At 44.6% G+C, this 16,546-nt stretch overlaps 2 protein-coding genes across 2 annotated transcripts; both read right to left on the bottom strand.

Moving 5' to 3' along the window:
- Positions 1-1,815: 1,815 nt before the first annotated feature.
- Positions 1,816-5,745, bottom strand: LOC117625615. The gene is made up of 3 exons (XM_034357148.1): positions 4,457-5,745; positions 2,548-4,318; positions 1,816-2,253 (listed from the first exon to the last, which is right to left on the bottom strand). The coding sequence occupies exons 1-3, from the start codon at positions 5,743-5,745 to the stop codon at positions 1,816-1,818; spliced, it is 3,498 nt and encodes a 1,165-aa protein (XP_034213039.1).
- A 5,706-nt stretch (positions 5,746-11,451) lies between these two features.
- On the bottom strand, positions 11,452-12,556 carry LOC117625795. Its single transcript, XM_034357355.1, has 2 exons — positions 12,272-12,556; positions 11,452-12,187 (listed from the first exon to the last, which is right to left on the bottom strand). Exons 1-2 carry the CDS (start codon positions 12,303-12,305, stop codon positions 11,679-11,681), a joined length of 543 nt encoding a protein of 180 aa, XP_034213246.1. The 5' UTR covers positions 12,306-12,556; the 3' UTR covers positions 11,452-11,678.
- Between the last annotated feature and the right edge of the window lie 3,990 nt (positions 12,557-16,546).

Raw genomic sequence — 16,546 nt, 5'->3', positions numbered from 1 at the left:
TTCTTATATTTCCTTTGCTTGATTTGTTTCGCATGCCGACTGACTGAGTATTTTTGATCAGTGACTGACGCAAGAAGGCTGCCGAAGCCAAGAAAATGAGTGAGTCGTCCAAGAGGCGGCTCATGATGGGTCTGCAGGGCAAGAAACAAAGGAAACAGCCCGAGACGCCTTCCGTTCGGCCGTCCACGGATCCCGAGGACGTAACCCTGGCGGAACGGCTGCGGCAGCTGGGGGCCGAGCCTGTTGCCTGGCCCTCTGCCGAAGTATCAGCGCCGGGGCGGTCGGACGCAGAGGCCGTTGCCTCAAGAGCAGCCGGCAAACGGCCGGTGACGGTGGACTTGGAGGCTTCGCCAGCTTCCAAACGGAGCCGTCCGTCGGAGGCTTCAAGGGCCGTTTTCGCGGCGGAGGACGACGACGGACCTACCGAGGCCGTCACCATCGCCTGCCCGGCGAAGACGGTCCAATTCGTCAACCACATGATCCTCGGGTCGCAGATGGAGCTGCCGGAGGTTGACGAGCTGCCGAAGAAGATACTTCGGGAGCAGGCGGGACGTGCGTTCCGACTGCAGGCAGCGGTAAGATTTTATCTTTCGGTGTTGTGCATTCGTTATATTTTTTTTGGTGCCAAGTGGGGCCTCTTTCTGACCATCTTCCTCGTGTGCAGGCGTCCATGGAGATGTGGTTGTGCGTCAAGCGGGCCATCTCCGCTGCCGAACGGGCAAAAAGGGCCTATGATGACGGCAGGGCCAAGGTTGCCGAGGCTGGCAAGGCCATCCAGGATCACGCCCAGCTGCTAAGGGAGAAAGAGGCTGCCGAACGGCGGGCTCTCGCTTCGGAGGCGATGGTGGGCGAGATGCGGGCGGCTCTGGAGGCAGCGCGGGCGGCAGCGCAGGATGCCGAGGCCGTTTCGGAGGCGGTTCAGGATGCCCTGCAGGAGTCCGAGCAGACCAGGGCAGCGGAGGTCGAAGCTGCCGTCCAAGCGGCGATCCGGGGATACCGTTCCTCCGAGGAGTTCACTGCCCTGTTGGACGGGGAAGTTGGCTCTGAGATGGCGGACATGTTGTATCGATTCAAACGGTACAACCCCGGCCAGAAGCTGAACCTCAACTTTGCTGCCGATCCTCCTCCCCTTCCGGAGGGAATTACCGAAGAGATGATTGAAGACTACGAAGGGGAGGAAGGCGCCGAGGGCTCTGGGGCTGCCGAGGCTACTGCCGGTGACGAAGCCGCTGCCTGAGGGCGTTTTTATCTTTGTATTTGTATTTAAATTTCTAATATTTACTTTGAACACATTGGTGCCGAGGGCATCCTTTAATTTGAATCTTAATTTTTATTCAATTTTCAAATGTCCAATTCTCAAATTTTAACCCGTGTGAGTGCGTTATAATTGCTAATTGCCGTGGGCTAATCGCCGATAGACCGCCAATCATCGAGTTTCACAAGCTATAACTGCTAATTGTCGTAGGCTAATTACTGATCAAAAGTCACTTATTACCGTAGGCTAATAAGGACGCTGTTGTCAAGTTTACCGTAGGCTTATTACCGAAGGGATCTGTAGGGTAAAAATTTGAACGGTCATTCATTGCCGTAGGCTAGTATAGAATGCCGTAGGATGTTTAACATTTAGTTGCCGTGGGCAAAAATGATAATTAAAGGGAGGCTAAAGTAATAGTGCCGAGGGCTTTCTATTAATTCCAGTAGAACAAATACATTGAGTAATTACAGTTCCAACCTGCCGTAGGCTAGGTCACTTGTAGTAGTATTTGAGATGTTCTACGTTCCAAGGATGGCCGAGGGCCTTGCCGTTGGAGCCTCTCAATCGTAGGTTCCCGAGCGAAGGATACCGATGACTTCATAAGGTCCTTCCCAGGAAGGTCCGAGGGTTCCTTCCGTGGTATCCTTCGTCGCAAGCGATACCTTGCGCATGACCCAGCCCCCGATTCGGAAAGAGCGGGGTCTGACCCTAGAGTCGTAATACCGAGACACACGCTGTTTGTAGGCTTCATTCCGAAGGTTGGCCTGTGCTCGGTGCTCCTCGAGTAGGTCAAGGCTTAGAGACATGGCCTCTTCGTTCTGCTTCGGTGTGAAGGTTTCCGTTCGGTAGGAAGGTTCGCCGATTTCCACGGGTACTACCGCTTCCGATCCAAAAGCCAGAGAAAAAAGGGTTTCTCCGGTGGACGTTCGGTAAGACGTTCGAATGGCCCACAGTACTTCGGGAAGCTTTTCCGGCCAGGCTCCCTTTGCCTTGTCCAGCTGCCGTTTCAGCAGTTTCTTCACTATTTTGTTTATTGCTTCGACCTGACCGTTCGACTGGGGATGGGCTGGTGATGCAAAAAACAAGTTGATTTTCAAACGGTTGCAAAATTGTCTGAAGAGTTCCGAATCGAATTGCCTGCCGTTATCGGTAATGATAGCATATGGGATACCGAATCGGCAACAAATGTGAGTCCAGACGAAATCTTCAATCTTTGCTGCCGTTATGGTTGCAAGAGGTTCGGCTTCTACCCATTTGGTGAAGTAGTCAACGGCAACCACTGCATATTTTACCTGCCCTTTGCCTTGCGGCATTGGGCCAATCAGGTCCAGTCCCCATTGTGCGAAAGGCCAAGGACTTACAATCGGTGTGAGAGGTTCAGCAGGGATATGTGGGACGTTACCGAAGCGCTGGCATTTGTCACACTTCTTCACCAGTGTATTGGCGTCCTGATGCATGGTTGGCCAAAAGTATCCCTGCCGAAAGACTTTGTAGGCGAGGGATCGGGACCCGGAATGGTCGCCACATACACCGTTATGAATTTCCCGAAGGACGTAGTCCCCCTGCTCTGCCGTAAGACATTTGAGATACGGGGTGGTGTAGCCACGTTTGTAGAGCACATCGTTGATGACTGTGTATCTTGCCGATCGGTATCTTAGCTTCCGGGCCTGGGCTTTGTCCTCAGGTAGGGTGCCGTTCGTCAGGTACAAGTATATATCAGACATCCATGTATCCTCATACCGTACGGCACATACCTCGGAGGCTACAGCGCTTGGTTGGGCAAGAATCTCCACTGGTACCTTTCTTCCGACTTTGTCGTTTATCGCCGAAGCGAGTCTTGCCAAAGCATCGGCATGGCTGTTTTCGCCTCTGGGGATCTGTTTGATCTCGTATGCTTGGAAACTTCGGAGTAGCTGATGGGCGGTTGAAAGGTAGGCGTACATGGAGGCATCCTTGGCGGCGAAGTCTGCCGTTACCTGGTTCACAATGAGCTGGGAGTCGCTGTGAATTCGGATTTGCTTTGCATTCATGCTCTTGGCTAACCGAAGGCCGGCCAAGAGGGCTTCATATTCCGCTTCATTGTTGGATGTCCGGAAGTCGAATCGGAGGGCGTACTCGATCTTGAGTCCGTCCGGTGTTGTCAGCACCAAGCCCGCTCCGCATCCTTGCTGGTTTGCCGAGCCATCGACGTGCAAACCCCAGACGGGAGTTGATGTGTCAAGGCGTTCGGCGCCTGGTTGATCCGGCAAGATGGTCTCGGTAATCGCCTCAGATGTCGGCCGTACTGTTGCTGGGGTAAGCTCGGAGATAAAATCGGCAACAGCCTGGCCCTTTTCGGCGGGCCTTGGAACGAACTGTATGTCGAATTCCCCGAGTTCGATCGCCCACTTGATCAGTCGGCCAGAAATTTCTGGTTTCTGGAGCACTTGCCGGAGGGGTTGGTTGGTCAGGACTTTGATCCCGTGTGCCTGGAAGTATGGCCGAAGTCTTCGTGCCGAGACAACAAGGGCTAGAGCCAGCTGCTCTAATGGGGGATACCGAAGTTCCGCACTCTGGAGTGCCTTGCTGACATAGAAGATTGGTAACTCTGCCTTCTCTGGTTTCCGAATTAGTACCGAGCTGACGGCAGTTCCGGATACCGAAAGGTATAGGTAGAGAATTTCCCCAGGCAGCGATTTTGACAAAAGGGGGGCTTTGCTCATGTAGTTCTTTAGGTCTTGAAATGCCTTATCGCATTCGGCAGTCCACGTGATATCCCGTTTGCCCCCTTTCAAGGCTTTGAAGAACGGTACACATTTATCGGTAGCCTTCGATATGAAGCGGGTCAGGGCGGCCACGCGTCCGGTAAGGCTCTGGATGTCCTTCGTCGTCTTCGGCCTCTCCATATCGATGATTGCTTTTATTTTCTCGGGATTCGCTTCGATCCCCCTCTGACTGATCATGAAGCCGAGGAATTTCCCGGAAGATACACCGAAGGCGCATTTCTTCGGGTTCAGTCTCATCCGATAGTCTTTCAGTATGCCGAACATGATTGATAAATTCTGCAGGTGTTCTTCGGCAGTCCTGCTTTTTACCAACATGTCGTCAACATAAACCTCCATGATGTTGCCGATGTAACCGGCGAAGATTTTGTTGACGAGCCTTTGATATGTTGCCCCCGCGTTCTTCAAACCGAACGGCATGACATTATAGCAGTACAACCCTTTGTCCGTTATGAATGCGGTATGTTCGCTGTCGGGAGGGTGCATGAATATCTGGTTATAGCCGGAGTAGGCATCCATAAAGCTCAGCAGTTCGTGGCCGGCAGTGGCATCCACGAGCTGGTCTATCCGGGGCAACGGAAAGCTGTCCTTCGGGCAGGCTTTGTTGAGATCGGTATAGTCTTGGCACATTCGCCACCCGCCTGTGGACTTTCTTACCATGACGGAATTTGCCAGCCATACCGGATATGTTGCCTCCCGGATGAAGCCGATGGTTTGGAGTTTTTCGACCTCCGTGCGCATCGCTTCGTACCGTTCGGCATCGTATGATCGGCGCTTCTGCCTTACGGGCTTATAAGCGGAGGAGATGGTGAGTTTATGGCTAATCACGTCCGGGGCGATGCCGGGCATGTCCTCGTAAGACCATGCGAAAACTTCCGAATGGTGCCGCAAGAAGTCTATGAATTGCGTTCGGAGGTTCGCAGTGAGTCTAGTGCCGATTCTAACCTGTCGATCGGGCTGCTCATCGCTCAAGGTTATGGTCTCCAATTCTTCGGCAGGTTGTGTGTGAGGGGTGGGAGATTCATCTCTAGGGTCGTCAACCGGTCCAGTACCGTTCGGCAACCCCTGCACTGTCATGGTCTCGTTGGGGAGTTTGAACGAGGTTGCCTTGAGCGCCGTAGCGTAGCAAGTCCGCGCACTCAACTGATTTCCCCGGATTGCCCCCGTGCCGTTCGGGGTTGGGAACTTCATCAACAGCATGTGGGGCGAAAGATGCGCCTTGATCCTCGTCAGTGCCGTTCGGCCAACGATAACGTTGTATGCCGTCGGGCAGTCGACGATGAGGAACTGATCGTACGTCGTCGTTTTTCTCGGCGCCGTGCCAAATGTAATTGGCAGTCTGACACTACCGATCGGTTGGACCAGGTCTCCAGAGAAGCTTAACAGAGGTGTCAACTGCCGGTCGACTTGGTTGTCATTTATTCCCATCTCTCTAAAAGCTTCAGCAAAGATTACGCTCACGGAGCTCCCGGTATCGATCAGCACTCGCCCTACATCGTAATCGGCAATTTCAGCTCGGATGATCATCGGGTCGTCGTGGGGATAGAGGATTCCCTCTTCTTCCTCTTGGCAAAATGTGATCGGCTCCCAATGAACTTTTGGTATTTCCTGGAACCGATTCACCTCTATTCCGAGCACCTGAGGAAACTGTGCGGCACGCACATACTGTTTCATCGAACGGTGGCTCATCCCCGCAACGGTAGGTCCACCGCTGATAGTGCTTATCATGTTTATCTGCCGAGTGGGGTTCGGCACCGGCGCCGGTGGCTGCCGGGCGATATACTGGTCCAGTTTCCCCTCTCGGATCAGCCGCTCCACAATCTTTCTCAAACTTATACAATCTTCCGTGTTGTGGCTGTTGTGCTGATGGTATCGGCAGAATTTACCGGTCTCCCGGTTGTCTTGCCGATTGGGTCTTCGAATATTCGGCTTGGGTATGACCTCCTGTTCGTTCATCAGAACGGTTTCATACGTGGTATTCAGCAGGGTGAAGACCTCGTTGCCGTGGTCACGGTTGGGCAGGGGTCCTCGGTTGTCGTTGCGACCATACCGACCTTTCCCTTTCTTTGGCTGATCTCTTCGATCGGCACGGTTGTCTTTCCGCTTATGGCCCGCCGAATATGAGTCGGCCCTTTCGTAGGATGGCGCCTTCGCCGGATAAGCGCTTGGCTCTGCATCCTCTCGGCGTGCCGAAGCGCTTGGTTTTGAGTTGAAGTACTCGGCCTTGGCGTGCACCGCCGCCTGCTTCATCAGCTCATCATACGTGCGCCAGTTGCTGCTGTGTACTAGGTATCGGAAATGCGAGGACCGAAGGCCACTCTTGAAGGCGCCGTAGGCTGCCCTATCATCTGTTTCCGGACACCTTGAGTATTCGTGACTGAAGCGCGCCGCATACTCTCTCAATGGCTCGTCCTCTCTCTGCCGAATCGTGTACAGATCATCGGCAGAGTAAAGACGGTCCGTTTGGATCATGAAGTGATTGAGGAAAATTTGCTTCAGCTCGTCAAAAGAATCGACCGTTTCCGGCTCCAGACGGTAGAACCAATTCAGGGCTGCCTCGGTAAGTGAAGACGGGAATAGCAGACACTGCCCCTCATCGCTCAGACCCTTGCATCCGATGGCAGACTGAAATGAATGAAGGTGGGTTAAGGGATCTTCGGTACCAGTGTAGAATGGTATGCGCAAGGGCTGCACTTCCCGATCCTGCCGAGAGCGACGGATGCGTCTCGTGAACGGCCCGGGCCGAAGCTTTCCCCACTCAGGTTCCTGGGAGCGAGCCTTGTCGTTTTCCATTTTCTGGACCTTCTGAAAAAGGAGTCGGACAATAGGGTCTCGGCTTGGAATTTCCTCGGAACCATAGTCTTTCGAGCGCCGTCGCGGGCTCACAGAGTGATCCTCCGAATATTGAGTTGGTGCCGAACGGTAGGTGGAAGTTTGCGTGTTGGAAGGGATGTACTCAGATGCCGACTCCTCCGTGGTGTCCAGCCCCCTGACCCTCCGAATAGGCGATTTGCTTCCTAGGGCGTTCATTCGGGATTCCCTTAGTCGAGCGTTGATCCGGGTTGGAGACCTCTGTCTCTCCGCCTCTCGATCATTAAGCCGGTGTCGGCAATCGGTATAGACTTTCTTCGGGACGTGCGGTTGGTCCCTGGGTGTCGGCACCACCAGCTGTTTGGAGGGCGCGGGCGCTGCCCTTGCTGCCCTTCCGTGCCTCCTCCTGTGAGGGGTTTGCAAGCTCTCGGAAGAGTGAGTTGGCTGGATGTTCTGCGTGGGCTGCTGGTGCAGCAGCTGCTGGGTTTCGTCCACTTTGGACGACATAAGGTTGTTGTGTTCCTGAAGCCTAGCCATGTCCTTCCGCAGGGACGCGATTTGGACCATTAGCTCGGCTTCAGCGGTTGTTTGGGTTGAGGGGGCGTTCCCGAAGGGAGTGCATGGGGGTAGCGCTGGGCTAGCTCCAGCCTGCCTTCCGAACGGCACCCCTTCCTCCGATAGGAAAGTGGGTACTGAAGTGGTCCCCATGTGTCTAGGGGATAGTGGGTTAATTGTTTTTGTTTCGTTTCCCACAGACGGCGCCAAACTGTTGATGCGAAAAAGTGGTTTGACACGTGGTTCGCCCAACTTAGTGATATTGTGTCTTCGGAAGGGAGTTAGTCTTCGGAAGATCAAGTTCCTGCAAAAAGGGAACGTTCGGTAAGACCTTGGGATACCGGTGCGGTACCGGCCGAAGGCTCTCCGATGCTTAAGTAAGTACGGATTTAGTAAATGTCAGATTACAGATCAAGCGGTAGCGTACCGTTGGTTCTTCTGTCCCCTTCTTTTGGGAATAGGGGTCTCCTTATATATGCCTTGGGAGGCGTGCATTATGTTTATATTTCCGATGTGGGACTGTAGGAGCTGGTCGTGAGCATGACACGTGTCCTAGAGCAAAAGCATCAAGATGTATAGGGTTCGGTAGGGCACATGCCGAAGGGCCTGTGATGTCAAGTTGTCAATTCCGTCCACGTGTCAGGTGGTCATTGGTCGTTAATATACGGTATAAACACAACTCAAGTGTATATAGGCCACGAAAATTAGAATGATGGTTTAGGTTTCCACCAAATTACCCCCAAATTGATTCCCATATTATAATAGGCAGTGCCGTAGAATCATTTAGGAAAAACATTGAAGTCACATAACCCTAAAATTTTGGTGTTCGTAGCTCAAATTGAAGTCAACATCAAGTGAAGTTGTTGGGTGAATCGAATAAAATGGGCTTTATACAAGAAAACATATTATGATGGATTGCAAGCAATTAAAATGAGTTTTAAGCTTGATCAGTTGAATAGAAACTTTCTTTGGGGGCACACTGCTGATAAAGCTACATTTCATTTAGTGAACTGGGAAACCTCCTGCAAACCCAAGGTTGTTGGTGGCTTGCGCATTAAGAAAATGGCTTGGATGAACCAAGCTATTTTGGCTAAATCTGGTTGAAGACTCCTTCAACAAGAGCAAGGGCTATGGGCTGAGGTCTTTAAAGCAAAATATTTAAAACAGAATGACATCTTAACTGCTAAGGCTTCTATGTTCCCTTGTTGTTCAAGTGCTTGGAGGGGAGTCTTATATGGGACCTCAACTCTTTCTAAAGGCATCAAGTGGAGAGTGGGTTCTGGGGATAACGTGAGGTTTTGGACAGATAACTGGCTTAGTTGTGGCCCTCTCCAACAGCATGCTCCAATTGAATGTAAGTGACTTTTTAGAAAATGGAAACTGGGATCTAAATTGCTTAAGGGAATGTCTCCCTGATAGTATTATCCAGATTATTATAAGCATCCATGCTGGTTTCCCAGGCAGTGGAATTGACAAAAGTATTTGGCGGCTCACTCCTAATGGTGACTTTTCGGTAAAATCTGTTTACAGCACGTTCTTTCTTGATGAACCCACATTTAAGTGGACATGGGAGTTTATTTGGCAGCTGCACCTCCCTCCCAAGACTAAAACCTTCCTCTGGCTTTTCTGTCATAAGAAGTTACTTACTAATACGCAAAGACAAAGAAGAGGCCTCACTCAAATCCCTAACTATCCTAGATGTGCTGCTCCTTTGGAAACAATTGAGCACATGATCAAAGACTGCCCTAATTCTATTGCTGCCTGGAATGACATTGGTGTTGATTTTGGGGACCTTGGCTCTTTTGACTTTGATGATTGGATTCTGCTGAATTTAAAGAGTAAAAGGAAGGTAAATCATATTCTGCCTTTGCACCTAATTTTTACTTTATCTCTTTGGTTTATTTGGAAATGGAGATGCAAAGGTGTGTTTGACCAAAACTTTACTATGCCTGCTGAACCAAGGCAAATTATCTTCCAATATGCTGTAGAGTGGTACTCGTCCAACAAACCATGTACTGGAACTTCTAATCAAACTTTGACGCAGCTATCTTGGAATAGACCCAGTCCTGGAGGCTGTAAGATTAATTCTGATGGTAGTCGGAATAATACTACTGATCAGATTGGCTCTGCAGGTGTGTTAAGAGATGCAACTGGTGCTTGGCTTAAGGGCTATTCTGTGAAGTTGGGTACTGGCTCTGTCCTCGAGGCTAACTGTGGGGTATTTTTTGGGGGCTCTCCCTAGCTTAGGATTCTGGGGGAAGTGGAAAGTGATTCCAAGGTTGCAGTGGCTCTTCTTAATTCTCTCACTATTTCTACCCACCCCCTGTTCAGTATCATCAATTGCTGCAAAGTAAAAATGAGTGCTAATTGGAATTGCTCAGTTAGACACATCATTCGTGAACAAAACTGTGCAACTGATGCTTTGGCTGCTATTAGTTTTGATTTTAATCCAGGTCTGCATATCTTTGAGGAGATGCCAGCTTGCATTACTGACATCCTGGCTGCTGATTCAAGGGGAGACTCCAGGCCTCGTCTTCTCTGCTTCTAGTTGGCTGGCTTGTTCTCTTGGGCTTTAGCCCCCTCTGTTACCAAAAATGAGTTTTAAGGGGATAAGTCAAATTTTATATTAAAAGAACGCTACGCAAACTGGAAAAAATTCCACCACTACCAACGAATATCCAAAACACATGTCATTATTATTATTTTTTTTAAAGGCAAAAGCAGACCCAAATTTGATATTTCTAAAATTTTAAATAAAAAAAAAAAGGAAAAAGCTTGCCCAACAAATCCCTAAATCTATGCAAAATTGGAACGCCATTAATGTGCATTGAATTGCAAAAAAAATTGTTGGAAAAAAAAAAAAAAAAAAAACCAACACAGTAAATTGAGGCAATCAAAAAGTACTCAAACCAAAAAAACACGATAAAAGGAAATTAAGGTTATTTTAGGCATTTGAAAATATAACCTTTAATATGATAAGCTTGATTAGGTAATTTGTTTTGTTGGATTCCTAGTGAGTAAAATACGGAATGGAAAAAGTACGAATAAAATACTTACATGTTTTATTCGGCAAAATTTTAGCAAGATACAACTGAAAAGTTCAGCCACAATATAATAATTTAATATATTTTATTTAAAATTTTTAATATATTAATATATTATTTTTATTCAATAATATGTGAAAAATACGTGAATTTTGTATGTATTATTCAAAATTTTATAAAAAAATACGTGTATTAAATGTGAAAAACATATACATACATGTACTGTACGTTTATTTTTTTTAAAACGTGTATTTTATCGAGTCTTTAAGATGTGGATGAAAAATAAAAATATTATTAAAAAATGCATACGTACGTGTATAATATGAGTACTAAACGGGAAAAATGTTAACTAGGTTAGAGTCATCAGGTTTTGGTCAAGAAAAAATGGGCTTTAGTCAAGGAAAAAATAATAGAATGGGTTGTAGGTAAGAAAAAACTAGTTTGAAGAGGAAAAGTCAAATTTACTTTCTTTCTTTGTTCCATCAATTCCTCTTCTTTTTTTTCCTTTTTTTTTTTTTTTTTTTTTTTTTTTGTATGCTCTATTTTCATGTTCATTCTCCTACATTGATGACTTATGGTCATTATCGATTTTTTTTTCAATTATTTTAATTGTTTTCTGAATCAGTTACAATCTTTAAGTATGAAAAGATAGGTCAGACGCTGTTACTCTTTAATAATTTTATTTTTATTTTCTATCCGCAAGTTTGGAACTTGCTAGTTTGCTTTTATTCTTGAATATTCTTTCTTTTTCTGAATCAGCATGAAACTTGCTAGTTGCTTTTTCTTTACATGTTCCATGTTGGCTGGGTTTTGGTTAGGTTTTCTATTTCCTTTTTCTTTTCTTTTTTTTCCAATCAATAAATGATAAAAGGAATTGAATATTTAAAATATTGATGTGGTTGTCCGTCTCAGCTGCCACATAAAGTGGTATGAGAATACACTATGAAAATGTGGTAAGAGTAACATTATTGAACAAATATTTTGGCAAAGCTGAACATTGAGATCAAGAAAAAACGCAAACGGCTGAAACTTGAGAATGAATATGAGAAAAGATGTCATTCTTGGGGATGGAAAAATCCCATCTCAGACCCGAAAGAGAAATCTACAACATTTTTTTACCCTTGTTTGATAAAGTTCTTCTCTATGGTTGATAAAGTGACCATTGTTTTTGCCCTAGTTAAGGACATAAATGTTGCTCAAAGATGAAGCTCTTGAAGTTCTTGTGCATTGCTTATAATAATTAATTAGATATCAAGATGCCATTGATGTGGCCAGAGGCATTTCACTCTCATGAGAATGATTAGAATGATTAGATCCATTAATGCTTGACGAAGTGCGGCTTAACGATGAAACCCTTCGCTTTCCATCCTTGAAACTTCCTAATTCTATCTCTCCAGCTACCATCGCACCGGTTTCACCCCCGGAAGACTTATCAGCGGGTGCAGCCGTATCCGTGCCGGCCCGTACATTCGCACCTGCAGCTGCAGCTGTATTAATATTTTTTGCACCACCAGCTCCTCCGGCATTGCCAACGCCAAACCTAGATCCAGAGCGCCGAGAAATGAGTCTGTATACGAATGTGAGGAACCAGAACACCCATGGAAGGCAAACCAGCGCAACCCCAATAATGGGAAGCCAATAACGACCTCTGGTTTGTGGTTCAGGCAGGATCATGTACATTAGAAGGCACCCGCCTCCGGCCACGATGGATACGAATAAAAAGCAAGAGATGAAACATATGAACGAACCTCCTGGGGCACCTGCATTATTGTATACAGCCATATTGGAAACCAACTCCCAAAAGCATCAAATATATGAAACCTTGATCAATAACATTAACATACGATTCATTTGATCACCACCCTTCAGTTTTTTCATTATATATCTGGATCAAGAGTAATATCGTTTTGTATATGAGAGAGGATGGTGATTTTTTGTTAGCAATGCAAAGAAACAAGGTTATCGTCCTTGCAGGAGAGAGATGGCCTTCTTGCAAATGTTGTTGGCAATGGAGCCAGAGATGGATGCATGCATGCATGGGGTTTTCAGATGGTCTGTGGACATATTCAACAGTTGTTTACGTAAAACGTGGTTTTTGCCAAAACCAACCCGACCGTACACCTACAAAGGATGAGAGGTAAATAGAGAGGGAGAGAGAGAAGCGGGTTCAGTTTCTAGTTTGTACCTTGTTAGGATACATATAAAGGAGGCTTGATGGTTGAATGGTTAATTTGTTTCCTCCTAAACTAACTCAATCATCAAATCTCACATTGTTTGGGCCTCGAATTTTCAAATAACGAAACTTGGCCTTGTCGTGAGATATTGTCAGCGGATGGTAACAAGGTGGTAAGTATCGATGGTCCAAAAATATCGACGGATATTTACAAGTTATCAATGTTGGTTAAAATTGGATAGAAATATAGGAAGTTATTAATGAAACTTTAGAAGATGTTCATTTAGTCAATTATATTTGTTATTTTGACAAGAAAAAAACTGAATGAAATTCATTGCATAATGAGTTTGAGTAATTTAAGGTGACTATATTACAAGCTCACAAGCACTATGACTTAAAAAATACATAGTAGTTAATAAAAGAATAATAAACACACCATAATCTTTTACTTATAATTATTTAGTATAATAGTTCACACTTTACACATTGCATGGCAAGTTAATTACTTAAGTTACTTGAGTATAAAGTAATTAATTCATAACAAAGAACGTTAATAAATAAAGGATTAAGGATGTTTTAGATTGAATATATCCGGTATCATTATGTTTTTTTATCGTATTATATATCAATGATATCCAGTGGCTGAACTGGGATTTCACACTCTAGGAGGCCCTTCAAAAAATTTTAAAAAATAATTAGAGGTTTCTCGTTTTATTCAATGGCTCAAGCGCTAACCGGTTAATTAGCTACATTAACTATTGGTTTTGGCCCACTTCTTCTTTTTTATTTATCAAAACAAGTAAATTTCATTAACCGGATGCGTTGGTTACAATAAGGTCATCAATAATACAATTCATTAGCCACACAAGGCCTTCTTCTAACCAATAATAAGGACCTTGTTCGTGTAAAGCAAAACGGGAAATAGCATGAGCCACTTTGTTACACTCCCTAGGTCGAAATTGATTCCTTTAAAGAAAATTGCATGAGCAAGTCTCTCACATCATCCATAATCTTGCCGACAGTAGCCCAAATAATCTCCCCTGAATTAATTATCATAATAGCCTCAGAAGAGTAAGTTTCTATGAGGAGAGGGAAAAACCAGCACCTGCAGCAAATAAAACTCCTCTATAAATCGCTTGCAATTCTATAGCTAAAATGGAAATCTCGTGAGGGCTTTGCATGGCTAGGGCACCCATAAAAACTCCATAATCATTTCGAACAACTGCACATATACTATGCAAGCCTGTTGTGTTGTTAATAGCTCCATCAACATTGAGCTTATAGAAACCTTCAGGGGGACAACTCCTTTAGTAAAAATGAGAAACCTTCAGGGGAAATGTTTTTGGTGAATGATTGCATTCAAGAATTAGCAAAAAGATAGGTGATGGTGTACTCATGTATGAACATTTCTCACACCAAGTTACTTTATTCACTAACCCAAAAGAGGGGGAAAAAATTAATAATATAGTGGAAGCACTTATAACCCAAAAGGCATATCGAGGAAAATTTCTTTAGCATCAATCATGGCAAAAATAAACCCATTTATACTATAGTTTTTAAAAAATAAAACAAGTCCTTCTAAGAGCGGCTCCAGCGGGGGAGCCCAGCCCGAGGCGAGGGGAGAAAAAAAAAAAAAAAAAGTCATTCCACCGCGCAGCCCAGGGCCGGGGGTGGTGTGGGACCCACCAACTCGGGCCAGCCCGAAGGCGAGACGAGCCCGAGGTCCAGCCCGCGTGTGCTGACATCAGCCCTCGTGTCACGCTGACGTCAGCTAGCGCGCGGTGAAAAAATTTGAACCAGCGCACGCTGACGTCAGCGCGACGCCAGCTCCAACGGTACTCTGCCACGTGTCGCCTCCCCAGCCTTCCGATCTGCTTCTCCAAATCCATCCTACGGCTGAGGCTTTTTTGGGCAATAAAAATATGAAAAAAAATCGTAAATTTTTTTAAAAAATTCTAAAAAATTCTGATTTTTTTTTTCTATAAATACCTATCAATACCCTTCACTTTCAACACCAATACTCTTACATTTCATTATACTTCTACTATTATTCACTCTTTTTACTCAACATTTTCCTCTTTTTCATCTAGCATTTTGAGTTCATATTTTTATGGCTTCTTCTATCGAAACCGGAGGGGCTTGGAGCATCATGGAAGATGTTTCCTTGTGTGAGGCTTCGCTCCAAATTTGTCATTGTCCCGTGTCCGGCAATGAGATGAAAAATTTTCATATGTGGAAAAAAATTCATGCCGAATTTTGTGAAAAAATTCCGGGGTCTACTCGTACGGAGATGACATTATCTAGTAGGTGGAAAATTCTCAATAAAGAGTTGGGAAAATGGAGAAATGCCCTAGCAAAAGCGATGGACAACTATAGAAGTGGGGAAAATCGTACTAACGAGGTAAGTATTTTATAATTTTTGTTTTATTAAGTTTAATCTCCTAATATATATATATTTTGTTAATATTGCTTGCAGGTAGTCCCTAGTGTACAGAGTTTCAATAGCTTGAAAATGGAGTCTGCTCTACGGTTTCTCTCATTTGTTTCTCGCTCTTGCCTCTCCAAGCATCTCCTAAATTCTTCCATTGAGAATGAATGAAGTATGAATTCTAAACTCTGAGAAATGAAAATATAGAAAGATGTGGTGTGAGAGGTATGAGCTGAGCCTCTGGTTTTATAGAAAATTTTGGCAAGATAGACATGCCACGTGGCTTGATTTTATTGGATGAAAATCTTATCTGAAATTTGAAATTCATCCGAAATTTGAACCCAAATTTCTTTGAATTTTGAATTTTGAAATTCATTCGAAATTTGAACCCAAAAATTTATCTGAATTTTGAATTTTGAAATTTATCCGAAATTTGAATCAAAAATCTTATCCGGAAATTTTATCTGATTATGAATAGTCTTGACACGTAGGAACCCGGAAATCTTATCTGAAAATATTACCCAAATTAATTATTTTCATTAAAAAATAGGAGGAAAAAACAAAAAAAAATGAATAGTAATTGCCCTTAGCCATGACAACGGGTGGAAACACAAATTACTATTTGCAAGGGGCAACCACTATTCACGTGAATAGTGGTTACCCTAGCTCCACCCTTGCCATGGCTAAGGGCAAATGGGTGGAGTTGCTCTAATTGTCTTATAGCAGCACTAAGACGCATGTCTTCAAATTGTAATTTTATACTAAGTTATTCTTATGCAAAATGTCATGCCAAATAACCAAATTTAATATAAATTCAAAACTTGAAAGCTCTCCTGATACTAAACTTTGAGTATTCCTACTCAATTTGGCATCTTCACTAATTTTTGTTAATTTAAATAAAGTTTCTCTGATTTGGGAAGCTTGAGATTTTATTGCTTTGACACTTTCAATGTGACTTTTCCAATGTGTAGTTGACAATGATTTCAAAGTCAAGCCATCTATGTAATCAAGTAACACATTCCATCACTTTGTTGAATTAGAGAATGCCGTATGTATGCATTGGCATGCTCCAAAAAAAGATTTTTCTTTTAACACATGAGTTGGCCATATTTCAAACTATAAAGTTGAGACAATGAGAACCACATGGCATGTAAAATGCTCTAGGATTTATATCAAGTAATCTTTTTTGTACACAGATTTTTCCCTTTCTTATTAGAGCCATTATCATAACCTTGTCCTCTCACATCATCAATATTAAGTATAAGGGACTCAATTACATTTTGCAATTTATTAAAAATTCCTAATCCCGATGTATCTTCTATATTTAGAAACTCTAAAAAATACTCTTCTATATTTATTGGAGTACTTGAAACATCTACACACCTCAATATTAAAGTCATTTGTTCTTTGTGACTTGCATCAGGAGTACAATCAAGAATGACTGAAAAATAATTAGCCGTTTTTATTTTTTCAATGATTGCATGTTTAACATTTGATGCTAAAATAGCTATCAACTCA

This window comes from Prunus dulcis, chromosome 4 (assembly GCF_902201215.1).
Source record: "Prunus dulcis chromosome 4, ALMONDv2, whole genome shotgun sequence".
Lineage (NCBI taxonomy): Eukaryota > Viridiplantae > Streptophyta > Magnoliopsida > Rosales > Rosaceae > Prunus > Prunus dulcis.
Note: the sequence above shows the minus strand (reverse complement) of the source record. Positions and strands in the feature narration are given on the sequence as shown.